This window comes from Miscanthus floridulus, unplaced genomic scaffold, assembly GCF_019320115.1.
Source record: "Miscanthus floridulus cultivar M001 unplaced genomic scaffold, ASM1932011v1 os_2218, whole genome shotgun sequence".
In the NCBI taxonomy this organism is placed as follows: domain Eukaryota; kingdom Viridiplantae; phylum Streptophyta; class Magnoliopsida; order Poales; family Poaceae; genus Miscanthus; species Miscanthus floridulus.
In genome coordinates, this window is record NW_027098167.1 from 1 (window position 1) to 11,662 (window position 11,662).

At 45.8% G+C, this 11,662-nt stretch overlaps 1 protein-coding gene, 1 long non-coding RNA gene and 1 pseudogene across 4 annotated transcripts; 2 read left to right on the top strand and 1 right to left on the bottom strand.

The window, feature by feature from the left end:
• Positions 1-240: 240 nt before the first annotated feature.
• Positions 241-3,483, top strand: LOC136534721 (nucleobase-ascorbate transporter 2-like). Of its 3 annotated transcripts, none has more exons than XM_066527102.1 (9): positions 241-575; positions 663-759; positions 1,343-1,418; positions 1,630-1,874; positions 1,959-2,055; positions 2,718-2,804; positions 2,912-2,970; positions 3,065-3,156; positions 3,239-3,483. In XM_066527102.1, the coding sequence occupies exons 1-9, from the start codon at positions 359-361 to the stop codon at positions 3,322-3,324; spliced, it is 1,056 nt and encodes a 351-aa protein (XP_066383199.1). In that variant the 5' UTR covers positions 241-358; the 3' UTR covers positions 3,325-3,483. The 3 variants fall into 3 exon arrangements, with proteins under 3 accessions (XP_066383199.1, XP_066383200.1, XP_066383201.1); XM_066527103.1 differs by having other exon boundaries at positions 241-545; XM_066527104.1 differs by lacking the exons at positions 1,630-1,874; positions 1,959-2,055.
• A 1,444-nt stretch (positions 3,484-4,927) lies between these two features.
• LOC136534722 (uncharacterized) lies at positions 4,928-5,589 on the top strand. The gene is made up of 2 exons (XR_010778792.1): positions 4,928-5,035; positions 5,261-5,589. It is a non-coding gene; the product is annotated as an uncharacterized lncRNA (long non-coding RNA).
• Positions 5,590-6,513: 924 nt separating this feature from the next.
• Positions 6,514-9,131, bottom strand: LOC136534720 (GDSL esterase/lipase At4g16230-like; annotated as a pseudogene).
• Positions 9,132-11,662: the final 2,531 nt, after the last annotated feature.

Genomic DNA, 11,662 nt, shown 5'->3' on the forward strand with positions numbered 1-11,662 from the left:
CCGCCGCCCCCTCCGCCGCTGTCCGCTCTCCGCGCCCCCGCCCAGCCCCCCCTCTCCGGCCCATCGCCCCCCCCACTCCCCTCTCCCCTCGCTCCCCCTCCGCCTCTCTCTCTCCCCTCCTCCCTCCTCTCCCCCTCCTCCCTCCCCCTCCTCCCCCCTCCTCCCTCCCCCCCGCCCTCCTCTCTCCCCTCCTCCCTCCCCTCGCGCCGCCCCTCCCTTCCGCGTCTTCGCCCTCCGGCCGTCGCGCCCCCTCCCCGGCCCCTGCGGCCGGCCCCGAGTGACGGCTTCATCCCCTGCGGGGAGGGAGCTCTGGGAGTGGGCATCCCTGGTGTCGCCCTTCTTCTTCTGGGGCACGGCTATGGTGGCCATGAAGGGGGTCATCCCCCGCACGGGTCCATTCTTCGTCGCCGCGCTGCGCCTGCTCCCCGCCGCCGCGCTGCTCGTCGCTTTCGCCGTCGCGCGCGGCAGGAAGCAGCCCTCCGGCTGGGAGGCCTGGCTCGACATCGCCGCGTTCGGACTCATCGACGCCGCCTGCTTCCAGGCGCGTAATCGTGGCCATGTTGACAGCTCAAGGCGTTGGTAGTTTTTAGCGTCTGTGCATGGAGTGTGTCTGTGATTCTTGGAATCTAACGCGCGGTGTTTATTCTTGCTTGCTTTCGCAGGGCTTTCTCGCGGAGGGATTGCAGAAGACGTCGGCTGGGCTCGCGAGCGTAAGGCGAAATCCAAACTCCCGCTGTCGTGGGGCTCTTGCTTCTCGAGGTTTGCCTTCTGCTGATGCTAGTTCAAACTTTTCATATGCAGTAGACAGTTTAGCAATCTTGAGACCTGAATATTGATTATAGTGACAAAAGTTTGATTGTTCATATTCTATTTTCTCCATGTTGAAGTGCAAGGCAACATTCATGCATACATATGTATGCTCTTTATTATGCAATATTTTGGACCACACCTTAACTGATTTGGTGTTTAAAACAATTGTCTTCTGCAAACGTTCTATATTCTTCTCCACTGTTTCTATGTCAAGTGTATGTTTACAGCACATATCATCTGTAAAATGTTCAAAAATGGTTTATGGTCATCTGCACGCCCCCGCAGCCCCCGCCCTGCCACTGGTTTGGTTACTTGTGTTGCAACTTCCATACAAGGTGTATTTCTAACAGTCATTGTTTCTTTATGTGTGTAACTTTTAGCTTGATATATGTGTTGGGCTTTACATTCAGGAAAAGAAATATGCCGATATGATAATCAATGGGTGAAATTAGCCAAAAGCAGTGTGACATGGCTGCAACCTTTGAATTGACGATAGGAATCGTAAGATGTTGTTTTGGTGTTCCTGTTGCAGGTTCTTCAGCCCACTTGGGATGGTTCCAGTTATTGCATTGGCGGGGCTTGGTCTTTTCGAGAGAGGATTCCCAGTGGTAAAGGCTCAGCTAATAATTTGCTCTTATCATTATCAATAATACGTGGCTTGTACTGTCAGAATATATGTTTCTTACGTGGGAGCTTTAGAGAAGTTCGTTTAAATCATATTAATTCAGTTACTATGAAGGACTGTAGCCTAAATGTGCATTATAGTAGTGTATATCAGTATTCTTCCCAGAAGCTCATTAGTCGATTTGATGTTCTTAGATTGGAACGTGTGTGGAGATTGGTCTTCCGATGCTTGTCCTGTTTGTGGCACTTTCCCAATATCTGAAGCACGTACAAGTGTGCCATTTTCCGATATTGGAGAGGTTCTCAGTGCTCATCTCCATCGCACTTGTCTGGTTATATGCCCACATCCTCACTGTGAGTGGGGCATACAAACATAGTTCGCAGGTCACCCAACTCAACTGCCGAACTGACCGTGCAAACCTCATCACAACCATGCCATGGTCTGTAGATTGATGCTTCAACCATTGCTTTATTTTCATCTCATTCTTTCACACTTATGGAATGAACTTGTTTGATCTCCTCAGGTTTGATGTTCCCTACCCACTGCAATGGGGTCCCCCGACTTTCAGCGCAGATCATTCATTCGGCATGATGGCTGCTGTGGTGGTGTCCTTGGTAGAGGTAAGGGCATCTCCAAGGAAACCCCTTAAAACACTTCCCCGTCTGTTTTCTCTCCTCATTGTACAAAACAGCAATCTAATAGCACTCATCTGTGCACCCATCTCTCTCTCAAATTTGGGGGAGGTTTGAGGGGTCTCCCATCTGTGCAATCCTACATGACAGTATGCTTTTGGGTAGACAAAGTGGCTTTCACTTTTAAATAAAGGATCAAATATTTAAACAAAGTGTACGGTCGTATTTCTTGCAACTAACCCAATAACTCGAGATCCATATCATATCAACTATGTTTTAGTGTTTTAAAAAGTATGACTTGCGAAAATTCAAATTATTTGAACTATGACATCTAAAAATTTAAATTTGAAATGTTGTCGAATGCTATGTGACTGAATATTTACATTCAAGTTATTGTGATGCCAAAGGAGACCTGAACTATAGTATAGTGTTGTTGTAGAATGTAAGAGAGAAGAAAAGATGGGGCATGAGAAAAACTAGTGGATACCATTCCCCCAGCCCTCAAATGCACAGATAGAAATAGCAGATGGGGGCAAATGGTTCCAGGCGCCACAACATCCCATTACTCCATGTGATCTCTAGCAGCATAGACAATGCAGTTACTTGACATCGTGCTGAACTTATTTGTCTGACTATTTTGAGCATTGCAGTCTACCGGAGCATTTAAGGCTGCTGCCCGGTTGGCAAGTGCGACGCCCCCACCACCATTTGTCCTGAGCAGGGGAATTGGATGGCAGGTCAGTTCTTGTCATACACTAAGAAACATTGAGATACTATCTTGTTGGTGACTCCTCTATGAGAAGATTAATATTTATTTTCTGTCTTCTGACATGTGAAAAATCAGGGAATCGGGCTGCTATTAGATGGGCTATTTGGTACTGCCAGCGGCGCTACTGTCTCTGTGTAAGTGTGTCTGCTTATTTGTCACAACAAGTTTGCATCCAGATCTCCAGTGTCATGCCATGCCTGACATCATGTATATTACTTTGCCTAACAGGGAGAACGTCGGTCTCCTAGGATCAACCAGGATTGGTAGCAGAAGAGTCATTCAGATCTCCGCTGGTTTCATGATCTTCTTCTCCATCCTAGGTGAAATATTATTGTCAGTACAGTCAATAAAATGACACTGAACCAATTTTTCTCTGGTTCTCAACTCATTTTGTGGTTTCAGGGAAATTCGGAGCGCTGTTCGCCTCAATTCCATTCACACTGTTTGCTGCTATATACTGTGTATTGTTTGGCTATGTCGGTATGTAATATTTGAAATGTCAAAAGAAAATATCTCTGTTATAAATGTGGTGTTATAAATGAGGACTATGTAATATTTTTAGGGTACTTTTGAACGTGTGGTTTGTAATATATTGTGGATTTCGGACAAATTTGGTCGTTTGTGATATATAAATGTGGTTTGTGACATATTGGTGTTGATTTGTGGTTTGTGATATATATATATATATATATATATATATATATATATATATATATATATGCTTTGTTGTTTACATGGAAAAGCAAAAAAACAAAAAAAAAGAATTTTAGAGGTGGCTTCCCCGAGTGCCTGTGCTGTGGCACTCGGGAAAGAGGGATTTTTTTTTAAAAAAAACAAATTTCTTTGCTGAGTGCCTGAGCTGCGGCACTCGGCAAAGAGTATTTAAAAAAAAATTGAAAAATCTTTCCCGAGTGTTGCACTCGGGGAAGAAAATCAAAAAAGAAAAAAAAAGAAAACGGCGTCGGCTGTCGGCCAACGGCGTCAAGTCTTCCCCGAGTGCCAGCACGGCACTCGGCAAAGCCTTCCCCGAGTGCATGATTTTCGACACTCGAGGAAGGCGCCTTTCCCGTGGGAGGATTAGCCGGAGGCTCTTCCCCGAGTGTTGCACTCGGGGAAGGCTTTCCCGAGTGCAACTGGGCCTTCCCCGAGTGCAACTGGCACTCGGGGAAGCCAGCAGTTCCTGTAGTGTATATATAACGTAAGCTCATTTTTTTTCATAGATTCAGTAGCAACTCAATTTTTCTTGGTGAATGCAATGCACACCTTTTATGTCAATTGTAGCCACTTCGCTAATTGCGACCGATCCATCCATATTTCCTCTAATCAGATAGGAAATCAAATAGGTATTTTTTACTTCTCTCCACCTATCAGTTTTAGGATGAATTTCATATATAGATATAGCTACTAATTCTGTGTACATCGTGTTGCAAAGTTTAGCTTTTTTACTAAGTCTTGTGGTCCTTGTGGAGGCATGCATGCTCATTGGAGGCAGAGAAACAGAACGCTGTCTGCTGGGGTACAACCTGGAGTCGGGCGCCGCACGACGAAGTGATCTATACACACATGTAAAATGAAAAAATCTTAGCGACACGGGGAACCCTACCACGGCGCCTCCGCCAATCCCCTTCTCTGCCCTCTCTGTAAAATATTCTCTTCTGCCTCTCGGCTGAAACGTGCAAAAGTAAAATTACTTGGTAACAAAGACATGTTATGAAGAGTCGGTTCAGAGTTTGCGCAACAAACTTGTACATCCATCAACTGTATACATGCATAAGATACATACGTACATTGGAGCTATACTATACAAGTAGACAGCCATTCACACCTTATCTATGTCAGGACCACCCATTTGCACCTACCTTGTCCATATCATCACATAGCGCAGCTGCCTATAAATTGCAGCCGGCAACATCCATTCAAGAATCACCTCTCAACACAAAACCAATAAACTTAGCTAGGTAACCAAGGAAGGTAGCAGCAACAGGAGGCAATGGAGGGAAAGAGGACTACCACTTTGATGGTGATCATGTGCCTGGTCATCTTGAGCCTCAATGTTAACCCGGCCACCGCGGACGAGTGCAGCTGCTGCATATCCGCCCGGGCAAAAGCATGTTGTTTTGTTTGCTTGTATTACTGCAGGTGGCTCCGACTCACTCTGCAAGAACACTTGCTGTTTCCCATGTGTTCTGTCCGATTCTGGTAAATTCGTTAAACTCACTCTATTCAATGCATTTAATTTGTTATGTGTACATACAACAAGCTTTGTAGCATATCGTGGACTAATACGTACGTGTGGCCTTCCATGCACACTTCCCATCTCACAACTTCAGGCATATTACTTACATCATGAAGACATCTTGTACTCTATTTCCACTACAAAATTAACTCATGCGCTAATGGGATTTCCATATCTCAATTTGACAGTTGCTGCTAAGATGGAAGAAATGGCGGTGCTTGCTAAGATGGAAGAAGGACAAGCCTAAAACGATAGCATGAATGCCATTTGTAGGCATATGTTGCTATGCTTCAAGCTATGGTCAAGTTATGTTAATGTTTATCTCCAATAAATTGCTCACCATATGGGGCCACCTCTAGTCGATCCATCTGTTGGTCTCAACTATATGTATGTCGTGCATCTGTGCGCGCGTGTGTGTGTGGTGACAAGCATATTTAATTCCTCTCGCTGCTTGTAATAAGGACACAGACACTGTCCACCGTGATATGTGTCATGAGCAGTCTAATATGTTTATGTATTGTCTCTGGCCTTAGCAATTTTTTTGAAACATGATTTTTATTAATATCTGTGTGTGCATGTTTTTTACTTAATTTATACTCGGCGGATTTTTGATGTTTTGTGAGTTTTGGACTATGGGAGATAATTAAGATTGTCATGCAAAAGAGGATTCCGAATCCTAGTAGGAAAGCCAAAGGGGGCAAAGAAACTTGGTCGATCTCTTTATGTTAGTTTTTATAATCGGAAACGTGAGATTGGACAAACTATATAGTTTCAACAACCATTCAAAAAATAAATATTAATAATATGAAATCGGCATGCATGGTGTTGGGTCCCTGGTGTGCTATCCGTGTGTGAGGCGGAGTGAAACTGAGAGAGGATGTATGGTGCCTGACAATCACAAGACATCTCCATGTTCAAGCACGCCCTTGGATCCGACTGGTAGATAGATTTGTGTACTGACCACTGCTGGCAACATCACAGCTTGTGTGCTGGCCTGATGCGTGTCAACCACGAGGGCAAGACCAGTGACCTTGCAAGGTGAGGTGGGTCACTCAGACATGGTGCATAATAGTCTGAGGTGAGTCTGCTTTATTCCAATCTCTTTCAACACTGTTAGACATCCATCGATCATGATTTGTGAAGTACCTAGCATTTCCCATCTAACTATTACCATAAGGTTTCCATACACTGCACAACCATGATGAATTCTTGATTGATTTTTGGAACGCCGAAAGCATGATCGTTATTATCCTTTATAATTTCATTAAATGGCCATTAACCACGATACATTCTATGAGATATGGATGATACTCAATCGATGCATCGGCTCTCAACAGTAGCGTTCTAACGTTAGGGATCCAATTGCTAGCAATACGACGGGAAGGGGTAAAGATCTATCGGACCTAGTATAGATAAAGCGATAAAAGCATGCAAGGTCGAACTAGCCGATACTATCAGATAACTGGTGAACGTTTAAACAAGACTAGAAAGCCGATGAGAACAACCTAAGCAGATCTAAGCAGTTAAATAACTGTGAGCAACGTCGAAGACAAATGGAATATTGGACAAAGCCTAGAAAGTTCTATTTACATTCTAAGATAACTCAGATAACTAGCCACAAGATAAAAGATTAGAATATTGGATGATGCCTAGAAACATTTAATATAGATAACATAATGACTGGGTGATGGTACTTACAAGTTCGTCGGATATCGAAGCTGATGCAGCCCTGCGCGCAAGAAGAAACTCGCCGAAAAGCCACATTACTCCTACTTCTAAGGGTTTGGTTGGCGTGGCGCCCAAAGATTGTATTGATTAATCGAGAGAAAAAATCTTGCAAGCCTCGGGGTGCACATATATATACCCTTGAGGTTGCCTAGACTCCTGATCAGCTACGACAATGAGCCATACAAAACTTACCTAACACTCAAAAAAAGGAAATATTAAGATATATGGATTCTAATTTTCCATATGTAGAATCATTTCTAATGAAGCTCCCTCCTATCCTTCCGATCCGCATGCGTGATTAGCGCGACTAGCCTGGACTTCCTTCCCATGCAGTAACTTCCGCTTTTTTTTATTCTAATCACCTTTGCATGCACGTGCTGGCCTGCCCTCCCTGCATGCGCTACCTCTATTTTAGTTATCTCTCTTTTATGGGATTTCACCGTCTAAATTTTGAAGTTGATAAGTTATTCATTTGTGATTGTTTAGGGTCACAAACACACGACACATGCTAGTTTTTCATTTTGTGGTAAGGATTTGCACGATTAGATTAATGGATGTATGTTTTGAGTACCAACTTTTTCATTTGATATCGGATGAATAGAAACTTTATAACAAAATTGTAGACCTCGACGAGGCTTAATACACTACTACAGGATGGACTTGTTGTCCCGGGCGGTAACGACCTTTAGTCTCGGTTACCGCACCGGGACAACGATCCCGGGACTAAAGGTGGAACCTTCAGTCCCGGGTCATCGAGCCGGGACTAAAGAGGGACCTTTAGTCCTGGTTGGTGTTACCAACCGGGACTAAAGGCCCTCTAGCCGAGCAAACGTGGCCGTACCCTTTAGTCCCGGTTGGTAAACTACTACTAACAACCACTACTTACTAACTACTACTATTTACTAACTACTACTACTACTAACCCTACAACTAACACTACTAACTACTACAACTAACACTACAACTAACTACTACTAACTACTACTACTACTAACACTACAAGGGTAGGGCTTACCTTGGTGGCAAGAACGGCAAGAGCGAGGGCCGGCGACGACGGCGGGGATGGCCGCAGCAGCGTGAGGATCAACGGGCGGTCAGAACGGCGCGAGGATCGATGGGCGGTCAGGTCGGCACCTTCCTCTTCTTTCCTCCCCCTTCTCTTTCTTCCTCTTCCTCCTCCCCCTTCTCTTTCTTCCTCTTGCTCCTCTCCTTCTCCCTCTGCTGGCCGACCGCAGGGCACGGCGGGGCCGGTGGAGCTCGGGCCGGCGGTGGAGCTCGGGGCCGGCCGGGTCACTGTCCCTGGGGAGCTCGGAGCCCGGGGCGCCGGCGAGCTCAGGGCGGCGGCCGGGGACCCAGGGGCGGGCACGGGTCCGCCGGGGAGCGGGCGCGGGGCCGCCAGAGCGCGAGCGGGGGCGCGGGTCCGCTGGGGCACGGGTGTGGGGCCGCTGGGGCGCGCGCGGGGGGCCACCGGGGGGGGGCGCGGGTCTATCGGGGCGTGGGACGGGGGTGGGGGCGCGACCTGGTTCATCTTTTCGACCATCCTCTTCAATTTCTTGTTGTAACCTTCAGTGACTCGATTCGCGGATGCTGAACACTCCCCTGTAGGCATGAACTCCAGAGCACGAACGTACGGTATACAACCGAGTGGCCCGACGTCGGACACAACAAACTTTCGAGCACCCAGTTCATTTAGCCTCTTAATCGAGGGAAAGAAAATAGAGGTCAGCAGCAAACAAGAGCAAGCGACACAAAACTACAGTAGGGATAAATTGGCAGAACCTTCTGATAAAATGTCAGATTGGAAACCAACACGTCCAGAAAGTATGAAGGATAAGGCTTCTCTCGTCCAAAGAACGGTACTGAAGGTGAAAGATACTCCAAAATGTCATTGGATCCTGCAGCTACAATGAAGAGCGCCGTCTTGAAGAAATCACTTGCTGCTTCCTCCTCCATGTTCTCCAGTATCTGAGCTCTGGTCTTTTCGAAGTAGCTGATTTGCTGTCCTAGTGGAACTCTTCCAATCTACAAAGATGTTTCATAAGCAAGAAAGATTGGGGAAATATCCATAACTGCTACGCAATCAAGGAATTTGCATAAAAAAGAACGGGTCTCATCAAATATGCCAGAAGAACCAGAGGTATAGTTGAAGAGGTATAGTTGATCCCACTGTTCGTCATTGCAGTACTTGAATTTGGAGTGGGTGGAGGAAATGATCTCTGCCCCAAGGCTTCACCTGAAAGCGTACTGACTGGAAATGTGAAATCCGCTATGCAATCACAGTAACTCATGAAATCCGCACTTGACAGTACCAAGGATATCAGCAATTCTCATCCCATTTGCTTCCAGTTGGCTTGCCGCCAGAGAATGCGAAATAGAAAGCCTGTCTTCGAATGTGCTTAGCCTTTCCCGAGGATATTACCTTTTCTTTAATCCCCGCTTAAACCCTTATTTCATTCCATTGCATGAATTCTGGACCCTATATATGCATTTTTCTAGCGCTAGGAATCGTATTTCTTTAATCCTGGGTATTGGGGTAGTCAAAGCAACAACTATATAATCCAAAAGTGCTCTTCACCAGGAATCCATCCCCGGACCACTTGACTTGTACCTGGAACAGAGAATCAGCCAATGGAAAGCAAGGCGCGGGACGGGTCCGCCATGGAGATGTCTGGGTTTTATGCATCTGACGTCGCAACTTGCTCGAAACATTCTCAATTTTTTTACCACAGCCTACACATGCGATAACATGACACCTCGACAAGTTTCGTGATTTTCGGACTTCGTATGGACTTTATATAATTTTAAAACACTTTTCCGGCAAGTGGCTCGTCATGTTACGTGAAGAAGATGCGCGAAATTTGTTGCGAGTTCGTGGATAGAGACTCAACATACACCAAATACCATGAATAACATTTTTCGAAGCACTAAATTACAATATTCCATGCACTTGCAGTTCAAATTTGAATTATGTACAAAAATTCAACATAATCAAATTAATCAACCAAATATAACAAAAAACTAGAAAAGCACCAAATTTGAACATGAAGTTGTAAACAATGTAGGTGGGCCCAACAAAAAATTTGGGGTCAAAAAAACAAAAAAAAATGAAAATTTGCTGAGTGCCAGCTTGGCACTCGGCAAAGACTGTCTTTGCCGAGTGCTGGTCCAGGGGCACTCGGCAACAACTTTTTTAAAAGAAAATTTTCAAAAACGGTTAAAAAGTCTTTGCCGAGGGCCTAACGGTGATGCCCTCGACAAAGATTGACGACAGGGGATGGACGTCGTGTCAGGCGGTGTTGCCGTGGGCCGGCTGTTGCCGAGGGCTTAGACCTCGGCAAAGAATTATTGTTGCCGTGTGCTTGTCTTTGCCGAGGGTCTGGCACTCGGCAAAGAGTCTTTGCCGAGGGCTGTTCTTTGCCGAGGGCTAGGCCCTCGGCAAAGGCCCTTTGCCGAGTGCCCGAGCATTTGCCCTCGGCAAATCCTCAGGCCCTCGGCAAAGATGCTCTGTTCGGTAGTGTTTGGTACATTCTTGGGAGGAAGGGGTATGGACATACGACCGAGCTACAAAGACAAACTTCAAAATGCATGTTTGGTACCAGTACCCTGCATGACTTGCCGGCATATGGGATATTCTGCGGCTGGTGTGTTCACAGAAAGTTCCCATGCCCAGTATGCAAGGCGTCTCTAAAGTTCATTTGGTTGATGGAAGGTGGCAAGTTTTCTTCGTTCGACAAACATTGACAATTCCTCCCTCTTGACCATCCATTCCTCCATAATTGATATTTGTACTTTGCTCACTCACCTCAGTGCAAGATGATTATTAATAATATATCATCCGTCATCGTCATCGTCATCATCATCACTGTCAAGGTTGTTGTTGGATATGGCTCCATAATTCAGAGGTGAGGAGAGGAGGCAGCTCGCACAATGACCAGTTGGAGGCCGAAATGCATGTTATAAGTGCTCATTCAGTCACTATATTACCTTGATACCATGCAATAATTGCACTGTGGCAGACAGGAAGCAGTTGCCGACAAGCTGAGGAAGCAATGCAGCCATATCACCGAAGACTTAACAATGCAGGATGTCTGATCGTGCACTCGTGGTGCACAACATGACCCAGCAGCCCAAGACACACTAGTAAAGAACAGACCTTTGATCCTCGGCCAAAATGGGCTCTAGTCCCGGCATTTTTTGCGCCCGGGACTAGAGATACCTTTATCCCGGTTGGTGGCTCCAACCGGGACTAAAGGTCCCTCCCAACGGCTACTGCGCAAGACAGAGGTGGTAGCGACCTTTAGTGCCGGTTGGAGCCACCAACCGGGACTAAAGGTTGACTTTTACTCCCGGTTGGTGGCTCCAACCGGGACTAAAGGTCTCTCACCTCTGTCTGGCGCAGTAGCCGTTGGGAGGGACCTTTAGTCCTGGTTGGAGCCAACAACCGGGACTAAAGGTCCCCCTTTATATCCCGGCCGTCTCCTTCTTCCTCCCCAAGCCCGAGCTCAGCACATTTTGAAGCTCACTGCACTAGTGTCCTTGCTTCCTCCCTCCATTGTTCCTCCATCCATTCTTCGATTCCTCCGTCGATTTTCGATTCCTCCGTCGATTCTTCAGTTGTAAAGGTTACCAATCTCATACTCTCATTTTTCACCATTGTCTTATCTCATTTTGTTCACTATATATATATAGTTCTTTATTGTGGTTTTTTTCATTTGTAAGCAATTTGAGCTCAAAATCACTTCAAGCTTGCATATTTACATGATGAAGGTTAAAGTAGCTATTAAAAACTAGTATTCACCGTTCATTTGTAGCATGCATAGCACACTTCATTGTTTAGAGATATAGAGAATTTTAGAGTTTTT

Excerpts from the sequence above, each read along its gene's own strand:
- LOC136534721 (XM_066527102.1), top strand. The coding sequence starts at position 359 with ATGGTGGCCATGAAGGGGGTCATCCCCCGCACGGGTCCATTCTTCGTC. Across the intron at positions 760-1,342 it reads TGGGGCTCTTGCTTCTCGAG|GTTCTTCAGCCCACTTGGGA; the intron begins GTTTGCCTTCTG and ends TTCCTGTTGCAG. Across the intron at positions 2,056-2,717 it reads TGGTGGTGTCCTTGGTAGAG|TCTACCGGAGCATTTAAGGC; the intron begins GTAAGGGCATCT and ends TGAGCATTGCAG.